General features: G+C 49.8%; 1 protein-coding gene across 1 annotated transcript; it reads left to right on the plus strand.

Annotated features, from left to right (window-relative positions):
• Window positions 1-383: 383 nt before the first annotated feature.
• Window positions 384-17,987, plus strand: SIAH2 (siah E3 ubiquitin protein ligase 2). Its single transcript, XM_004278172.3, has 2 exons — window positions 384-1,436; window positions 16,421-17,987. The coding sequence occupies exons 1-2, from the start codon at window positions 1,023-1,025 to the stop codon at window positions 16,976-16,978; spliced, it is 972 nt and encodes a 323-aa protein (XP_004278220.1). The 5' UTR covers window positions 384-1,022; the 3' UTR covers window positions 16,979-17,987.
• The last annotated feature ends 297 nt before the right edge of the window (window positions 17,988-18,284 follow it).

The following is an 18,284-nucleotide window of genomic DNA, read 5'->3' on the forward strand; positions in this document are numbered from 1 at the left end:
GGCCTGCTAGCAAGTCAAAGGCGCTCGATTCAACGAAGGCTTCGGCAGGTCCGATGAGAAAGGAGTAGTTTACCTCCTCTCCATCTTGGGAAGCAGGACAAAGGAGTGACCCAAACACACCCCTAACAGCCCAGCACTAGGTCCCGCGCCCGCTGCAGACCCAACCCCAGACCCTTGCCCTGCTCTCGCCCAAAGCTCCGGGTCCTGACCCCGCGCTCCAGACTAAAAGCTGGCCTGGCCGAGCGGCACGCCTCCCCCGCGCGCTGCTGACTCAACCCAGGGAAGTGAAACGTCTCGGTTTTTTCCGACCTGTTGTAGTCGGGGGCCCGCGTCCTGCCCCGCCCACCATCCAAGGCCCCGCCCCGCCTAAAGTTGTCCTGGATTGCGCCCGCGGGAAGCGTCGGCGTGACTCCCCGGGGTGCGGCCAGAGGGCTTGGGCAACGCCTTCCCAAAGAGCGGCCCCCGCCTCCGCAGCCCGGAATATCAAGACCCCGCGCGCGGCGGCTACAGCGGCGACCGGACATGCTCACTGGCGCGGGTCGGGCCCTCAGCCCCGGCAGGAAGCGCCCGCGCTAGGCGGTTCCCCGTGCTGCCAGCTGGAGTCGGGCGGAGCCGGCGCTCCAGCGGCAGGGTGGCTCTGCCAGTCCCCGCGCGCCTGGGCGGCCGCACACGTATCCAAGCGTCACGTCCGCGCGCGCCCCCGGGGCTTGCGTCAGCTGCCGCTCCAGGAGCGAGTGGGCCGTGGTTCTGCGCACCGCTAGGCTTCGGGGCTGCGACGCCTCCGGGAGGAGGAGTTTGGGGGCGCGGAGGGGTGTTCGGAGCGCCGGGGACCGCGGAGATCGTCAGCGCGGTTCGGCCCCCCTCCCCCGCCTGCCCGGCGCCGACCGCCTCCGCTGCTCGGTCCCGGGCTGGGCGCGGTGGCGTTGCCCAGGAGCCCGCCGCCCGCGGGGCGCGCACCGCCTTGACCCCGGCGGCCCCGCGGCAGGCAGGCGCCCGCAGTTCCATGGTTGGTTCGGAACGCGATGAGCCGCCCGTCCTCCACCGGCCCCAGCGCTAACAAACCCTGCAGCAAGCAGCCGCCGCCGCAGCCCCAGCACGCTCAGTCCCCGACTGCGCCCCCGGCCGCCGCCACCATCTCGGCTGCGGGCCCCGGCTCGTCCGCGGTGCCCGCCGCGGCGGCGGTGATCTCGGGCCCCGGCGGCGGCGGGGCTGGCCCGGTGTCCCCGCAACACCACGAGCTGACCTCGCTCTTCGAGTGCCCGGTCTGCTTTGACTATGTCCTGCCCCCCATCCTGCAGTGCCAGGCCGGGCACTTGGTGTGTAACCAATGCCGCCAGAAGTTGAGCTGCTGCCCGACGTGCAGGGGCGCCCTGACGCCCAGCATCAGGAACCTGGCTATGGAGAAGGTGGCCTCGGCAGTCCTGTTTCCCTGCAAGGTAAGCCCAGGTGCCAGCCGCGCACCTCCACCCGGCGACCTCCCGGAACTCCTGTGTCCTCCAGCCCACTCTCAGGCGCTGAGAGGCAGGTGGCATCTCTCTTATTAAAAAAAAAAAAAAAATGTTTACACCTTGTCGACGCTCCCCCATGCCCACCTGTCCACTTTGAGAGTAGCTCTGGGCTGACAGCTGCCCGATCACTGACCCCAGCCTAATTGGCACGCGATCGTTGTTAGAACACTTCATGCTCTCCCCACCCGGAGCCTGCGTACTCTGCAGACGTGTACTCAGGCAGGGTAGAGCTGGGCCGCCCAAGTAAAACTTGGACCGGGAAGCTGACTATCTTTGGGGGATTGAGGAGCGGGGGGAAGGGCGAACCAAACGCACCCTTTACCAGCGCTGGGCTTGGAAGAATTGCTACTGTATTCCTCCTGCACCCCGCGCCTGCTTTCAGCGCACCCCTGACACGTGGGAGCCCTCGGGAGGGTAGCTAAAAAAAGGGTGCCTACAGCCTGTTTTCCTCCAGCAACAAGAGAACCCTGTAAGCCACGCCTTTCCCTCTCCCAGGCTTCCAAGAACTGGGGAGTTGTGTTTTTTTCACTAAGTGGGGTGAAAGCAAGAGTTGATGGGAATTTAACAGGAAGGGCACGCAGGAGCGGTTGTTACAGTTCTTTAAAGCCCATCACTTTATTTTTTATTTAGTTAAAAAATTATCGATGATCTTGCAAAAAAAAAAAGCACATCACTGAGACAAGAAGTCAAGTGGAAGAGCAAGTTGTCGCACCTCCTTTCCCACCAATGTTAGGTTTAGTATGCATCTGCATAGGGTTTTTTCTAACCATATATAAATATGCTCTTCCGCAGCTGAATATAGAATCGTAGATGTCAGTGTCAGAAAGGTTTATATATGCACACATAAGTTTTTCTCCAAAAATGGCTTCTGCAACTTGCTGTCTTAAATTCGTTTCATCACACGTATTTTTCTATATCTGCAACCTAGCTCTACCTCCTTGTATTTTAAATGACTGCATAATATTGCATTGTGTGGTCATATTGTAGCATCTGTTTACCTACATCTGTCATTTAAAAATCTTCAGGAGCAGTTTCAGAGACATACCTCTCTATGTTACCTTATTATAACCTAGAATTTTACCATAAAGTTCACTCTCTGAACTTAGAAATAATGTCAGTAATACTTATGTGTTTTTTTGTAAAAGTAACTACTGTCTCTTGGGCCATTTAGGCTGTCTTGCATTGCTGCTGCTTACTTTTATAGGGCAAGAGCTTATTTTTAAATTAAAAATAGTCCAGCAGAGAATTGAAGCTTGGGACTCAAGTCAGTAAAATGAGTGATTTAATTTGGTCTGTGCCCTACCGCAAGTCAGGTCTAAAATAGCGTATTCAAATAAGGGTTTGAAGCCGTGTCTGGGCTGTGGGTTTTCAGTCAACCTTAATAAATGACTCCGCTTTCAACTACTCCTCATGTAATGCTTCCTAATTCACCCAGCCCAGTAGTAGGTTGTTATAAAATTTAGACAAAATAGTTCCAAAATTTTCTTAGGGTCGTGAAGAAGGTGGCAGCCTAGCGATCAAGAGAAGGTTGGCGATAGGTGACATAAGAGTGGATATTTGAGGTTTGAGGTATTTTGTGGGGCCTGGGTGAGGAGGTGGTGGATGCCCCACAGGGTTTCTGGGGAGCCATCTTCTCAGCCTTTCACTTTCCCCCAAACCTTCAGTGGCTGATAAAAGAAATTATTTTAGATGAATTGCAGGTCACAAATGAGCATTGGATATCAGTCAGCTATCCCTAATTTATTTTTAAAAAGCAGTATCATAAAAGCATTATGTTGCTCCCTAGAGAAAGGGAAAGGGACAGTTACAACATGCTGTCTGAAGTATGAAGTTTCACTTTCAGGATCCAAGATTCTGGTTCCTATTGAAGCATGTGTTCTTTCCTAATGTGAGGTCTCTCTTGAAGAAGAGTTCTCTTGGGAATCAAGGGTATCCAGCGTTTCTGTACATGTCAGTGATTTTTCAAGTTCCCATTCTGTAAGACTGCACTTGGACAAAGCCATCGCTTTGCAAGCTGAAATTAGACAGGGTCAACCATCGCCCTGCAGACCAGGAACCGAGCTTAGAAAGTGACCTGGGGGCTCACTTTTGTGCGCATGCATATGTGTGAGATTTGTAGAGCTGGAGTATGCATGCCTCAACTCTGGGTGATCAGTAATCCAGACTGTCGACAGGGCAGCTCAGCCAGCTAGTTTGGATCAACCAAACTTGGCTGGATACAGAGGCTCAGCAAGCAGCTGCGATAATGTGTGTTGGGGAGGCCGAGAGCAATAGGGAATGGTGAGGTCTGTGGCAAACTTCAGCAAACTAGGTCTGCCTAGCAGGCCCTATGCCTCACACTTGCCCCTGCACATCATAGGGACTGCCTTGTCACTTGTCCCTGCCTCCTCTGAGTCTCTCTCATGGGCTGGCTCATGGGAGAAAACGGATGTTGGGTAAAATACCAGAAGCCAGGTCTCACGAGTTGCCTAGCACTGCCATTGTTTGCCTGCAAGACCACTTCTGGGGGCCTTGATGTCCTCATCTGTAATGAGGAGATTGGACTGTTCAACTTCTGAGGACCTGTAGCTTCCAGAATTCCATGAAAAGAAGGGAGGCTCTGTGGAATGCTTGTTAGATGCCCTTTGCGTGCCAGCTCCTTTGCATGGGTCATCTTTTATGAGTTTGCTTTCTTTTTCGCAGGTGAGGAAACAAGCGCCTATAGAGAGGTTAAGTGTTAAGTGACTTGTCGAGATCACACAGTGGACCAGCCCATAAACCTGCATTCGGAAGGCACACATCCTTTGTACTACTCACTATGTAGGGATTTGGAATCTGAGCTTATACTCCAAGGCTCCAAAGCATAACTTGAGGTTGACACCGGTAACAAAATCATCCGACTGGATGAGTTCACCAGATGGACACATCCCAATGAGACAACATAGATGCTGACTCTAAAATTCATTGGCAGGAATGTGGTAGGGCTTGTGGAGTGAGAAGATCCGGCGGGGTGGCGGGGAGAGGAGGGAGGGAACCGCCGACAGACCTAATATTTGGGGGGATTTCAACCCAGCTCTGAACTGCTTGTGCTTCAGTTGCGCCCAAAATGGATGCGTTGTCAAATAGCTTCCTTATGCAGGTGTGGGGTCACATAATTAAAGGCTAGAGTCCTGCCAGCACCTCTGATAGAGGGCACCATATGCGCTATTAGCTCAGGTCTCCTTTTAAAAAAAGGATCTCTATCAGAGCATGGCTGTCTGCCACCTGTGGTATTTTTAGTCCATTCTATGGCCTGGGCCACGCCTGAGAAGTTTAGGCATCCTATCCCCTTATCTCAAACCCACCGCCACCTCCGGGGAGCGTGGGTGTAGGGGGAGAAGTGAAGGTTGACACATCGGTGCCCCCCACTCAACAGTGTCTTTTAATATTAGCCAAGTATTTCTCTTCGCAGCCGTGGGAAATGCTCGACCATCTCAGCCCACTTACACTGTGAGACGTTTTCTTTCCACTTTTTCTCTGGCTGCTCTCAAAGTTTCTAGCAGCATTATCACCAGATAATTACGGAACTGGAAAGCCTCTGTCAGATTAAGTCTTCCCTGCAGTTGGATTGTGACAGTGTTGTTAGTGTCGCTCAAAAAACAAAAGTCAAATTAGATAATCCAGCTGAAAGTTAAAAGCTCCTCAGTGTGGACTCATCTAGTCAGGTAGGGACAAATTGTAAATACCAGCAGGGACAGGTAATGCGAGGGACAAAGGCATCTGACACGTGGCCTCAGGTTCGGGTGACGTCAGGGGCGGTGGGGGTGGTTGGGAGTTGGACCACACATGCCACCTTCAAAGAGGGCAACTTTTGCCCAAGTCTGGCCGGTTGGCAGGGATGGGAATGTGGATGCAGCCATGCCAGACCTTTGGATTTTTTCAAGAAAAGCCAGAAATCTGGATTTTTTGAATGTTACATATCTCAATTTGGGCTTCCCTGGTGGCGCAGTGGTTAAGAATCCGCCTGCCAACGCAGGCGACACGGGTTCGAGCCCTGGTCTGGGAAGATCCCACATGCCGCGGAGCAACTAAGCTCGTGCGCCACAACTACAGAACCTGCGTGCTAGAGCCCGCGAGCCACCACTGCTGAGCCCGTGTGCCACAACTACTGAAGCCCGCGTGCCTAGAGCCCATGCTCCGCAGCAAGAGAAGCCACCGCGATGAGAAGCCCGCGCACCCCAATGAAGAGTAGCCCCCGCTCGCCGCAACTAGAGAAAGCCTGTGTGCAGCAACGAAGACCCAACGCAGCCATAAATAAATAAATTTTTTTTTAATCTCAATTTTTTTTTTTAACATTGGCCAAATTCAAATGTAAAGCCAGTACTTGCAGGCCCAACCAACCATGTCTGCAGACCAAATTCCAGCTGCCAGTGTGCAACCTCTGACCTGGTTCTCTTCTAGAAAGCATCCATTGAGACTGGAAGTTCTCATTTAACTCTGAGCATGCGTGAACTTTGAAACTCTGATAGGCCCCAACTGTTACAGCTTATTCCCTTTTCATCTTTGTTTTGCCCAGAGAGAATGCTCAACCTTCTGGCCTTTGGGAGACCTGAACTGTTGTCCCATTGACTAGATGTTTGACTTTGTACAAGGCACCTGAGTGCCTTTAAGAGAAGGAGTTGAACTAAATGATTATACCAAGGATCTTTTTTTGCCCTAAAATTTGGGAATCTAGCGAGCTGTCCAAGGGAAAAGGGCACTACGCAGGAGACAGGACTGGGTTCTCATCCTGGCTTTCTGTGACCTCAGTCCAGTCACTTCTTCCTTGAACCTTTTTGTTCATCAGTTTAAAAGAATGGAGATAACCCCTAGCTGGTGGGCGCTCTCAGATCAGAAGTGCTGCAGAGGGCTTCTGCTTCACCAAATCAGATGGAAGATGGGTGGGATCACAGTGGTTGCTAGGTGATGGGTGATCAGTCACCTAAAATTCTGAGGGTATAAGCTGATTTGCCAAAACAATTTCAAAGATCTCTTCTGAGCCTCAGTAATTCCCCTAAGACAAAATCCTTTACTTTGGAAATCGTCCCTGCCGTCCTCACTCCTGGCTGAAGTTGACCAGGTTGCCTCCTAAAAGCCTGTGCTGGCAGGCACTGGGGTCCATGTGCATTTCTGGAGAGGCTCAAGATTTTCAAGAACAAAGTTGACAGCTTTTTAATATAAAATCAAGAACAGAAGCCCCAACTAGGAAAGAGTACCAACGTTTAATGCTGATTCTACAGAGTTGGCCCAAGATCTTTCACAGGTCGCCACCGCCTGGAACTAGACTAAATCATTGTTACTTAAAGGTGATCTTTAGTACAAGCAGAGCCAAAAGGTACAGCAGGCCTGACCTATGAAGTCCCCAGCCTAGGAATGGATTAGAGTTGCCCTTTTTTTGTGAAGCCGCATATAAAGTGCTGTATACAAATGACTACAGTAAGACCTCAGTGTAAAATGTCTTAAGAGCCAGACTTGTACATCTGATGAAATTTGTGAACTGTGACATTTCTCATTCCCACCCGTAAGGTCCTCCTCACTCCTTGAAAGGGGCACAGAGTCGGTACACATCTGCCAGAGTGAACACCAGCCTTCAGAGCCATTGTGTGTTGCTGGTGAGTCACACAGAAAGGCTTCCTGAGCAAATGTGGTTTTTTGGGGTTCTTTCTAAATTTTTTAAAAAATTATTTTACTTTTTTTAAAAAAAAATAAATTTATTTATTTATTTTTGGCTGTGTTGGGTCTTCGTTTCTGTGCGAGGGCTTTCTCTAGTTGTGGCGAGCGGGGGCCACTCTTCATCGCGGTGCGCCTCTCACTGTCGCGGCCTCTCTTGTTGCGGAGCACAGGCTCCAGACGCGCAGGCTCAGTAGTTGTGGCTCACGGGCCCAGTTGCTCCGCGGCATGTGGGATCCTCCCAGACCAGGGCTCGAACCCGTGTCCCCTGCATTGGCAGGCAGACTCTCAACCAGTGTGCCACCAGAGAAGCCCGCAAATGTGTTTTTATATTAAACCTGAGTGTACTTTCTGATGCTTGTGAGAGATACAGAAAATTCCCTAGCAGAATTTCATCAACTTTGCCCCACGTGTGCATCTTTCTCCATTCGTTTCTTAAAAATTGGGAAGCTGTCATTCTCATTTCCAGTTGGGTAAAGGCTTTATTGTAATGAATTTTACACTGTACAGTGTCTGTGAGTAAAAGGTTATCCCCTTCCCAGTTTTCAGCCACAGACACTTGTCGAGATGGATGGAAGGTAACCTGTGTTAAATGTGTGGACCTGGGCCCTGTTTTATAACTTTCAATCAATAAAGGTAGTGTCTTTGGCTCACTCCTTCTTCCCCAGGCTACCTCTTACTCTGGTTGGTTTTTTGGGGGGTTTTTTTTGTTTTTTTTTTTTGCGGTACGCGGGCCTCTCACTGCTGTGGCCTCTCCCGTTGCGGAGCACAGGCTCCGGACGCGCAGGCTCAGCGGCCATGGCTCATGGGCACAGCCGCTCCGCGGCATGTGGGATCTTCCCGGACCGGGGCACGAACCCGCGTCCCCTGCATCAGCAGGCGGACTCTCAACCACTGCGCCACCAGGGAAGCCCATGATCGTTATTTTTAATGTAGAACATATGGGAGATTTCAATTTGATATTATTTTCTGTAATCCCCACCACCCAGAATAGCCACTGCACCATTTTTGCATAGGTCCTTGCAAACTTACCGCTACATCAAAATATACAAACAAACAACGAAAAACAAGTCAGATGGGAAATCCACATACTATTTCATAACCTGTTTTCATCTAACACGTTGTGACTGCTTTTCCACACTGATAAGTATTCCTTAAGATCCTGTTTAATGGCTGCATAGTATTGCAGCTCCATAACTCTGGAATGTTATGGAATGGAATGTTGATTGTGAATGTATCAGTTATTTAATCCAACTCCAGTTTGTGGTCATTTAAATCATTCTGTTTTCTTACTGTGTTTAAAAAAGAAAAGAAAGAAAAGTACTGCTATAACTGAATCCCTGTGCATAAGAAAATAATTATTTCCTAATGATACATTCCTAGATGTTGAATGATAGGGCCAAAGGGTAGGTGCAGAAATCAGAAGCTATTGCTCATACAGCCAAATTGCCTTCTCAGTAGAATCATTTACAATCAAGTGCCCACTTCTCTCCAGCGTCACCAGCAATGGGTGTTATCCTTTTGCTTTTCTTAATGCTGCTGCCTGCTTTTTCTCCCTCATGTAACATCAGGCGAGAGTTGGCCCCTCCTGATGACCCACTAACTTTTCATCAGACCCACCCCTGCCTTGGAATCCCCTGCAGCCCCAAGCCCTCTCTTCCTACAAACCATCTGCCTAGCCAGCCATCGCCCCACCCCTCCCACCCCATCCTTCTGAAACTCTGAGTCTAACTCTGGAGATAGATGTGCCAACAGAGCCCTTCTGAAGTAGTAGGAGCACAGGAGTCTGGAGGCCTCCCTCAGTGGTGGTGTTGGAGCTGCATTAAAAAGGATGAGCAGGACTTCCCTGCTGGCGCAGTGGTTAAGAATCCGCCTGCCAATGCAGGGGACACGGGTTCGAGCCCTGGTCCGGGAAGATCCCACATGCCGGGGAGCAACTAAGCCTGTGCGCCACAACTACTGAGCCTGCGCTCTAGAGCCCGTGAGCCGCAACTACTGAGCCCGTGTGCCACAACTACTGAAGCCCGTACACCTAGAGCCAGTGCCGTGCAGCAAGAGAAGCCACCGCAATGAGAAGCCCGCGCACCGCAACGAAGAGTAGCCCCCGCTCACCGCAACTAGAGAAAGCCCGCGCGCAGCAATGAAGACCCAACGCAGCCAAAAATAAATAAAAATGTTTTTTAAAATTAAAAAGGATGAGCAGTGGCATGCCCACAGAGAAGGAAGGGATGGAAGATCCTGATGGGGCTGTGTGGAAGGCCAGTGCTTGTAGAAAATGTTGTTTACCTGGTCCGAGCTGGGTGCATTACCTCACGTTATCCTCCTAATTACTTTGTAAAGGAAGTAGGACACGGTTAGCATCCCCCCAAGAGATCTGCCCAAAGTTTGTTAGTTTGGGGAGCAGAAACTCCAGAATGTGCCTTATAATTACACATAACCTCCTGCCCTTTCTGCTACCAACTCCACCAGCTGAGGAACAGGGATCCCAGCCTCACGTAGTGGCTTTTGGAGGGATGGCAGTAGTGGTACCAGAAGGGGCCTTTTATTTAACTGGGCATACAGGATGCCCAGTTAAATTTGAGTTTCAAATAAATAATTTTTTGATGTAAGTATAACCCAAACATTGTAACGTACTGAGCTGCGTGTATCTTCATTAGCTACATCTGGCAACCCTACCGCTTCAGCCTTCTTGTGAATTCAGTTGCATTCACTGAGAAAAACGTCCAGAGGGATCGTAGCGCCGTTGGAAGGGTGGGCAGGGCAGTGAACGTGATCATGCAGGTGGGAGCTTGGCGGGAAGGGTGTATTGAGAAAGTCTGGACAAGGCCCATACCGCCTCTCACTCCAGCTCCTACTTTACGACGCTTTTGTTTGCTTGAACAGAGACTCTGAAGGGACCTTACAAAACTGGTTCTCCAAGCCATTGTGGGGTTGCCTGCTAGCTCGAGCTATGGTCAGATGAGAGGTATATTTGGTCAAAAGTCAACTTTTGTTTAACATTTCCAAGATTAAAAAGAACCCCCTGCCAGCCCAAGGAGTCTTTGTAAGACCAAATGCACACACACCCCTCCCCAAGAGTAGGATGTTCTCAGATGACTGCAATAATAAGATGCCAGACTCTTCCACCAAGTCCCCTTCAGTAAGAAAACTCTGCCCCGTGAGGCTCGTCGACTTTTTCTTAGGCAAAAAGGAGGAATTTTTGAGCCTAAGATGTGAATTAGCATTGCCTTCTCTGGAAGAAAGTTTTATAAAGTTAAATGTCAGTATTTTCTTAGCCTCACCACTGTTTGACAGCTCAAGTACTGAGTGACACTGTCTTCTCTGTGAAACTGTTACTGCACTATGGGTAGATAATTATGTCTTTGCACTACTTCATAGCAGAGGTGAGGAATATACTGTTTAAGTGAAAATCCGCTGAAGTTCTTAGAGGAAGGATGCTAGACAGACAGATGCAGGGTGAGTATGATTATTATAATAAAGAAGAGATGTCACTTTCTCCTGTTGCCCACGTCTGAAATTCTCCACTGGTAATAACAGCTAAGGGCTGAGTAGTAGGTAGCTTTATGGACCCACTCAGAGGTGACTTGGTAGGTAGGTAGGCTCAATCCAAGGTTACACAGGACACTGGGTACTTGAGTTCTAATCACACCCACTCTACCAGTGGTTGTAAACACATTTTAAGCAAGAGGGACATATAGCCATCAAAACGACGAAAGCATCATGTTTCCCCATCTATGTAAGGCTTCAGAAAAGCTATAAACACCCCCCCCCCCCCCCCCCCGCACAAATAGTTTATGTAAATAAGGTGATAATGTGATATGCAGTAGATATTCTTATCTAATCTATAGTCCATATTCAAATTTCAGTGGTTGCCCCAGCAATGCCCTTTGTAGCAATTTTGGTTTCCCAGTCCAGGGTCAGACATTGCATTTGGCTGTCAGTGTGCATTCTGTGACGATGACAGCTTATTTAGATGGAAAGAAAGTGCACTTTGGTTTTGCTTACGCTTACTCCAAGACAAGGTCGTTTCGTGGATTTAATTCAAAAGTTTATAAGCATCAGCAGCACAACATATATTGTACTTTGTTTCTCTTGAGCCATTCTCGTTTGAGGCGCTGGCAGACACTTTGCGAATACATTTCACTGTTTCCTAGGAGGTAAGCAGGGGAGGCAAGGCGGTTACCTCACAGTCCCCAGGAGGGACGTGCTTCTGTGCACGGCGCCTCCAGTGTCATAGACTGTTGATTGTGGGAGTCCAGCAAGTCGTTCTTGAATCGCATGGACTCAGATTTGATTAAATAGGTGAAAAGACTTATTCTAAACCAGCCACAGGATCCATGACCTTAACTAGCATGCAAGCTAAGAATTGTTTATATACCCATTCCGTAAACAAATATAATATGCCTGCGTTTCTTAGGTAAATAACAGGTGTCTAGTGTTTGACTACGTTTCTGACACACCTCGTCGTGTGTATTTGAGTGTCAAGGTGTCTCTATGCCAAAAAGGGAAAAAAACCTTGTCTAAATTCCAGCCTGAGTAAAACAACCTTCAAACCCCACGTCCAGAAAACAATTGGCACTAGTTACTGCTCTCTGCAAAGACATCAGAATGAGGCACCGGGTCACATGTTGCCCTTTTCATGGCAGAACGTGTTTGCACAAGACTTTTGAGCCATCGCAACGTGCAGGGTTTCTAAAAGAGAAGTCAGAAATGTTATTTCAACATCGCTTTGTTTCTCACTCTGCTGGGCCATCTCCCCCATGCCACACACATTCTTCTTTAGCTTTGAGCTCCTGTGTGTGTCCGTGTCGCCCCTAACCTCCCGTTAAAGAGGTTCACTTAAAGCACATCCCACTCAGCCCCGGAAGAGACGAGCAGATACTTGCCGGTGGAGAAATCTCATTTATAACCATGGATGTGTCCCAGGCTGCAGACAGCCCTCTGCGAAGCAGCCCAGGTGCTTTATCTCAGGAACAAGAGTGTGCAGTGAAGAAGCGGGCGTCTCAAGGAAAGCGGGCATCCTTTGAACCCTCCCCTTGGGTGGGCAGGCCCCAGCCAGACTGAGAGAAGGGAAGCCTCAGGACTTTCTTGCCAGAGGCCAGGGAAGGCTGGGAGGGCCTAATTACTGGTTACTTGTTTGTGAGGTACCGCCACCTCATTCCTTAGGGTGGGCTGCTATCAGGGCTGTTTTATCTCCTTGCCACCCAAGGAAGAAGTTCGTATTCGAACCTGCTTCCAGAAGCAGTGTATCTGTGGACGCTGGGTGTTGTGTGTGTGTGTTCCGTGGAGGGTACGGGCATCAAGGCAGATGGAAATTGTCTCTTTTTCTCGAGAGTGGTTCTTAGACTGTCTGACTCCTAAGCTGTCGTGTGCCGAAAAAGAGCAGCAGAGGACCCGGAAACAGAGCTCTGACCCTGGTGTGGCCACCAGTGACGACGTGGCCAGGATGAGTCAGTCAGTCTGTGAAACGGGTGGAACCAGTGCCCCAGGCTCCCTCCACGCTGCACAGGCCATCAAGGTCTAGTCGTGCGTCAGGGCTGGCGTTCCTGAGCTGCCCTGGGTAGCGCCCGCTGGCCGGGCCGGTGACCAGCCCGACCGCTTCCTGGTGTGGCCCCTCCTCGCGGCTGCGAGTGTGGCAGGCCCGCCAGGCTCTGTCACTCATTGGAGATCAGTGGCTCTCAGCTGGGGTGATTTTGCCGCCCAGGAGACATTTGGCCAGGCCTGGTGACATTTCTGGTTGTCAGAACGTGGTGGGTGGGGGTAGAGGGGTAGAGGCCAGGGATGCTGCTAAACGGCCTCCAATGCACAGCCCCCCAAACCCAGACTCATCTGCTCTTTGTCAACAGTGATGTAGAGAAACCCGGAAAGTAAACTAAACTGTCAGTGACGTCCCAGACGGAGCCTGGGCCCTCCTCCTCACTTAGGTTTTATCCCCACTGTTTGCTCCACTAACCCTCTGCGAAAACTGGATGGACCTGCACCATCCACAGTCCGCTTCATCCACAGTGAGGCTTCCCATCCGCCCTCTTCCTCAACCTCTCCCCACTTTGAAATCACCTATCACCGCCCCCCACCCCGTCTTCCTTTGCATAGTTACCCGTTCTTCTGATGTATTTGAGCCGTTTATTGTTGCATGATGTGGCCCCTCTGACAGCAAACACCACAGGGGGCAGGATCTGCACCACAGAGGTTGGCAGCCCTTAGAAATCCTTGGAGCTTGTCGAGAAAACACAAGCCCAGGGACCAGTGCCGTTTGGGTTTGCTCCTCAGTGGCACCTAGACCATTTTATAGACAGTCTCGGGGAATTCACAGACCCTGAAGCCTGCCCTCTGATCCCTGGAGGAGCGCCCCTAATGTAGGTGACAAGAACGTCATTCGAGAACAATGGCGAGACTGTCACAAGTATGAAGTGTGGCACGAGAGCGCACGTGTATGTGTGCGTGTGAGTGCACACACGTTGAAAGTTTAGATCTTTCCTTTTGAGAGATCACCTCTAATCTAGTCGTCCTAACAGTGATGCCAATGGTCACGAAGACACACCCTCGCCCGTGATGGAAAAGAGAAGGAATAGATCGGCATTAACGTTCAGCTTGCTTACGAAAAGCAGAGTAAGCACATTAACACTTTAAAATTATATTTATTTAAGTTAATAGAGGCCGTAGCAAGATCTTTTCTCATAAGGTCACTGTCCACACAGATGCTAAGTAACGCCTGGTCTATTCGTGTAATCTGGGGAGGTCCCCTGTTCTCTGTATTTGGGTCGAAGGAAGAGTGTGTGACTTGTAAGGCAAACCAGTAATTCAGAATATAAATATTCCTACTTGAGTTACACAAGAAAAAGTTCTAAAATGATTGCTAGGTGATAAATATTTGTTGTACGTTTGACTTCGTGAACCTGGAGTGGTTTGGGGCTTTGGGCTGGGGAAGAGGGGCAGGTGGTACTTTTCTGTACACTCTGTGCCAGAGTGCATCTCATTCCTGGAATTATTCCTAGGCAGCTGTGGTAAACAGCCAATGCTGAAAGGTCTTCAGAACCAAGTATTGAGGGCTTGTTTCAGCCAGGGAATCTGCCAGGCTCTGGGCCAATTCTTGCTATTTTTATTGTGTGGATGTGTGTTTTTAAACACCCGGCAGAAGCGCCTCACCCATCACTCACAGAAAACCATCAGAAGGCTCTGTATTCCGAGCCTCACCCTAGATTTAAAACACAGTTAATAGAGGTGTGTCTTAGGGCCTTACACTATTAGGAACACAAACTATAAATATATATGGATAAATAAATTTGTTTCTCCTGATTAAGTTTCTTATACCTGTGCTTTTAAAATTAGTCTGTGGTTTTTTGTTTTGTTTTGTTTTTTGCGGTTCGCGGGCCTCTCACTGTTGTGGCCTCTCCCGTTGCGGAGCACAGGCTCCGGACGCACAGGCTCAGCGGCCATGGCTCACGGGCACAGCCGCTCCGCGGCATGTGGGATCTTCCCGGACCGCGGCACGAACCCGCGTCCCCTGCATCGGCAGGCGGGCTCTCAACCACTGCGCCACCAGGGAAGCCCTAGTCTGTGGTTTTAAAAGATGAATACACAATTCCTACGGGCAAAGTAAGTAACTGGTCAACTACTTCTGCCAATTTCTACTGAAGACCGTTATAACTCACTTTAGGTACAGAGGAGGAAGGAGCTGCGTCTCTCTCTTTAAGCCACCCTCTTCTTCCGTATCAGGGGAGACTCATCTCCCTAAGGGTGGTAGCTGCCTTCTCTGCTCTGTATCCACTCAGTGACTACAGCTTAGGGTCTTGTAAAGGAGAAGATGCTCAGTGTCTGCTTGTTGCTAGTGATGAATTCAGCTGTAAAGACGAGAATGTGACCTATTTAAAGTTTATAAGGGGTTTATTCCCTAAAGCAGGGTAGGGAGAAGCAAAAACAGCTGTGGGGTTTCGTTTTGTTTTTTGAGCATTGGACGTAGCATCTTGGAAACATGACACGGGGGACTTCCCTGGCCGTCCAGTGGCTAGGACTTGGCTCTTTCAATGCTGTGGTCCTGGGTTCAGTCCCTGGTTGGGGAACCAAGATCCTGCAAGCCGCCTGGCACGGCCAAAAAAAAAAAAAGAAAAATGACGTGGCTCTTCACTTATTTGGTGTCTTCATGTCTCAACAGGGGGCAGGGGAATCCAAGTGGGGGAACCCAGATGGCATACCTGCCACCCTGGGCTCGAGGGGGATGGAGCTAACTTCTGGTTTCCCCTGAAAAGGTCATTCAGGTTTCGTCATCCTCGGCAAAACAACAGCATAGTACTCTGGGCAAGTGTCTGCTTGTGAGCTGATTCTCCATCTGGTATCTGGGAATTAACGTGGTCATTCTTATGAAGGTTGGGTATAGAAATCTAATTCCTTTTGGCGTGGTCTTGTCTCATGATGGATGTGATGTATCCATCAGGAATGTCATCCTGAGTGCAGGGAGAAAAAGGTTTTGTTCCCACCCTATTAAGGCAGCGTTGGAGGGAGAGACTGTCAGAAAACTCATCTAGGACGAGCGGCCACTCCAGGACCCACTTTAGTTCCCCTTCTTACCGGGCCTGTCACGAGGACCTGACCCACCGGGTCATGAAGAGATGTGCAGTGCACATGGACTTGAGGAAGGGGTCTGGGGAAAGTCCAGCGGGCTCTCTTCTGCCCTGGGCTGGTCACTCCAGCAGCAAGAGCAGGGAACCACAGGGCAGCCTTCCCACAGGCTGCCTGCTGGTCACAATTTGAGCCAGGAAGAAGTGGACAGGGACAATGGAGGGGAATTATACTCTCTGCAAAATTGTCTGTAGGGGAAAACTAGTCTGGAGATAACATATATTCCTTATCCTACCCCTAAGCAATTCTAAATTCTTTTAAAAAATTCTTTAAATTCACAGAAAATAAGGAAAAGGCCAGATTTTCTAGGGCTGGCTTCACAATTTAGTTTGAGACATTTATAGTAAGAGCACTTGAGTTCTCATGTTTTTAAGTGTTGGAACAGGGGCAGGAATGCAGTTCATTCCTGGTTCGGGATGTGCCCCTGATTTTATGCACAGCAGTACTGAGGATGAATAGGCACTGAAACTCTGAAGTCTTCGAGGTTTAACTCCTCTCGAGCAAAAGTAGTTGAAATAAGAATGCAGTTTAAGTCTTGGAAACCTGAGCGGGTGAAGGCTCTTAGAGGTTTGCCCCCATAGAGGTTGAGGAGGCCCGAGGTCTCACTCTGACTCTTTCTGTCCCCGCAGTACGCCACCACGGGCTGTTCCCTGACCCTACACCACACGGAGAAGCCGGAGCACGAAGACATCTGTGAATACCGTCCCTACTCTTGCCCTTGTCCCGGTGCTTCCTGCAAGTGGCAGGGGTCCCTGGAAGCTGTGATGTCCCATCTCATGCACGCCCACAAGAGCATCACCACCCTTCAGGGAGAAGACATCGTCTTCCTGGCCACAGACATTAACCTGCCGGGGGCTGTGGACTGGGTGATGATGCAGTCGTGTTTCGGCCATCACTTCATGCTGGTGCTGGAGAAACAAGAGAAGTACGAGGGCCACCAGCAGTTCTTCGCCATCGTTCTGCTCATCGGCACCCGCAAGCAGGCTGAGAACTTCGCCTACAGACTGGAATTGAACGGGAACCGGAGGAGACTGACCTGGGAGGCCACGCCCCGGTCCATCCACGACGGCGTGTCCTCGGCCATCATGAACAGCGACTGCCTGGTGTTCGACACAGCCATAGCACATCTTTTCGCAGATAACGGGAACCTTGGAATCAATGTGACTATTTCTACGTGTTGTCCGTGATGTACTGAAATGATCTGGGTATAGTGCTTTATGGTTAATAAAGGTTTTTATAGATGTTTTATTCACTGTGTCTTCACAAGTCAAGACCCACAGTTACCCCGTGTTCTGTGTGAACGGCAGCTTCCCATCTGGCATTGGCTCAACAAAGTTCATTAAACTGGGACGGAGGAGGTTGGCCTGTTAGTCATTTGGAGGCCGCTCTGTGACCTAAAATCAACTCTATTATTCAATTTTATTTACTTCCTGAACAGCACCTGACGGGTCGTTCGGGCTCCTCTAGACCCGTATGTTAGGAATCGGAGGCCCCTTCCTGCCTGCCTCCCCGCCTTGGTCCCTGCAAGTTGACAAAAGCACAGTGACTGTCAGCAGATTCCTTAAGTTTACTCTTATCTTGTGTTTAAGGGGGGGTGAATTGTTTCAATGCAATTTAAACAGTGTTTCTCAAACCAGATGGCTAACCAATGTGCATAGAGTCACCTGGAGGGCTCACCTGAAACGTGCAGTCTGGGGAGCCTGCGAATTTAACAATCTCATCAGGGGATTCTTTCCAGCAGTAAAGTTTGAGAATTAATGGGTTAAATTGTGGGAAAGGGTCCAGATTTTAAAGGTGCTTTAAGATTGCCCTCTGCTGATACCGCTTGTCTTTCTACTATTTCATCCACACACCCCCCCACCCCAAAATTAAAACTAGAACTACAGACCCCCATGAACACAGTCCTGAGAGCTGGTCACGGTCTCGTGTTCGGGGTGGATTGCCTAGGAAAGCGAGTCAGATGGCTTTTGATGGCTCTCACGTCGTTTTTTGCTCATCACTAGTCCAGAAGACCTGTTTACACGTGGCTTCCTTCAGTGGCCCTCCTTGACTTAGATGGTGGGAAAGACTAGATGAGTAGAGTTGGAAACGCTTTATAACCAGTGTCATCTGCTTGCTGTTTAAAGGAATGTGTTGGGTTCGTTTGTTTTTGCCACGTTCACTTTAGTTTTTTAATAAATATTTTTCAAAAATGAATATCCTGCTTCATCTTCTGAGTGGAATAATGCATATTTATCGGGTACCTGCTAGGTGCAGGTGCCGTGAAGTTTCACCCCTGCCCTGGGCTTGGAGCTCTCACTGTTTCCACGTGAAGAAACCGTCATTCGTCCAAGATCATGGCACGGATTGGTGGTACCACTGGGGTCCAAACTCACTTCTCTGAACCACAGAGTGTCATTGGTGCGGCAGGTCTCCTCCTTGGAGCGGTTCTTTCTGCCTGACAGTGCCAGAGCTTGTGGAAGGAGAGTATTCCTCCTGCTTTACAGGATCAGA

Source organism: Orcinus orca, chromosome 5 (genome assembly GCF_937001465.1).
Source record: "Orcinus orca chromosome 5, mOrcOrc1.1, whole genome shotgun sequence".
NCBI lineage: Eukaryota > Metazoa > Chordata > Mammalia > Artiodactyla > Delphinidae > Orcinus > Orcinus orca.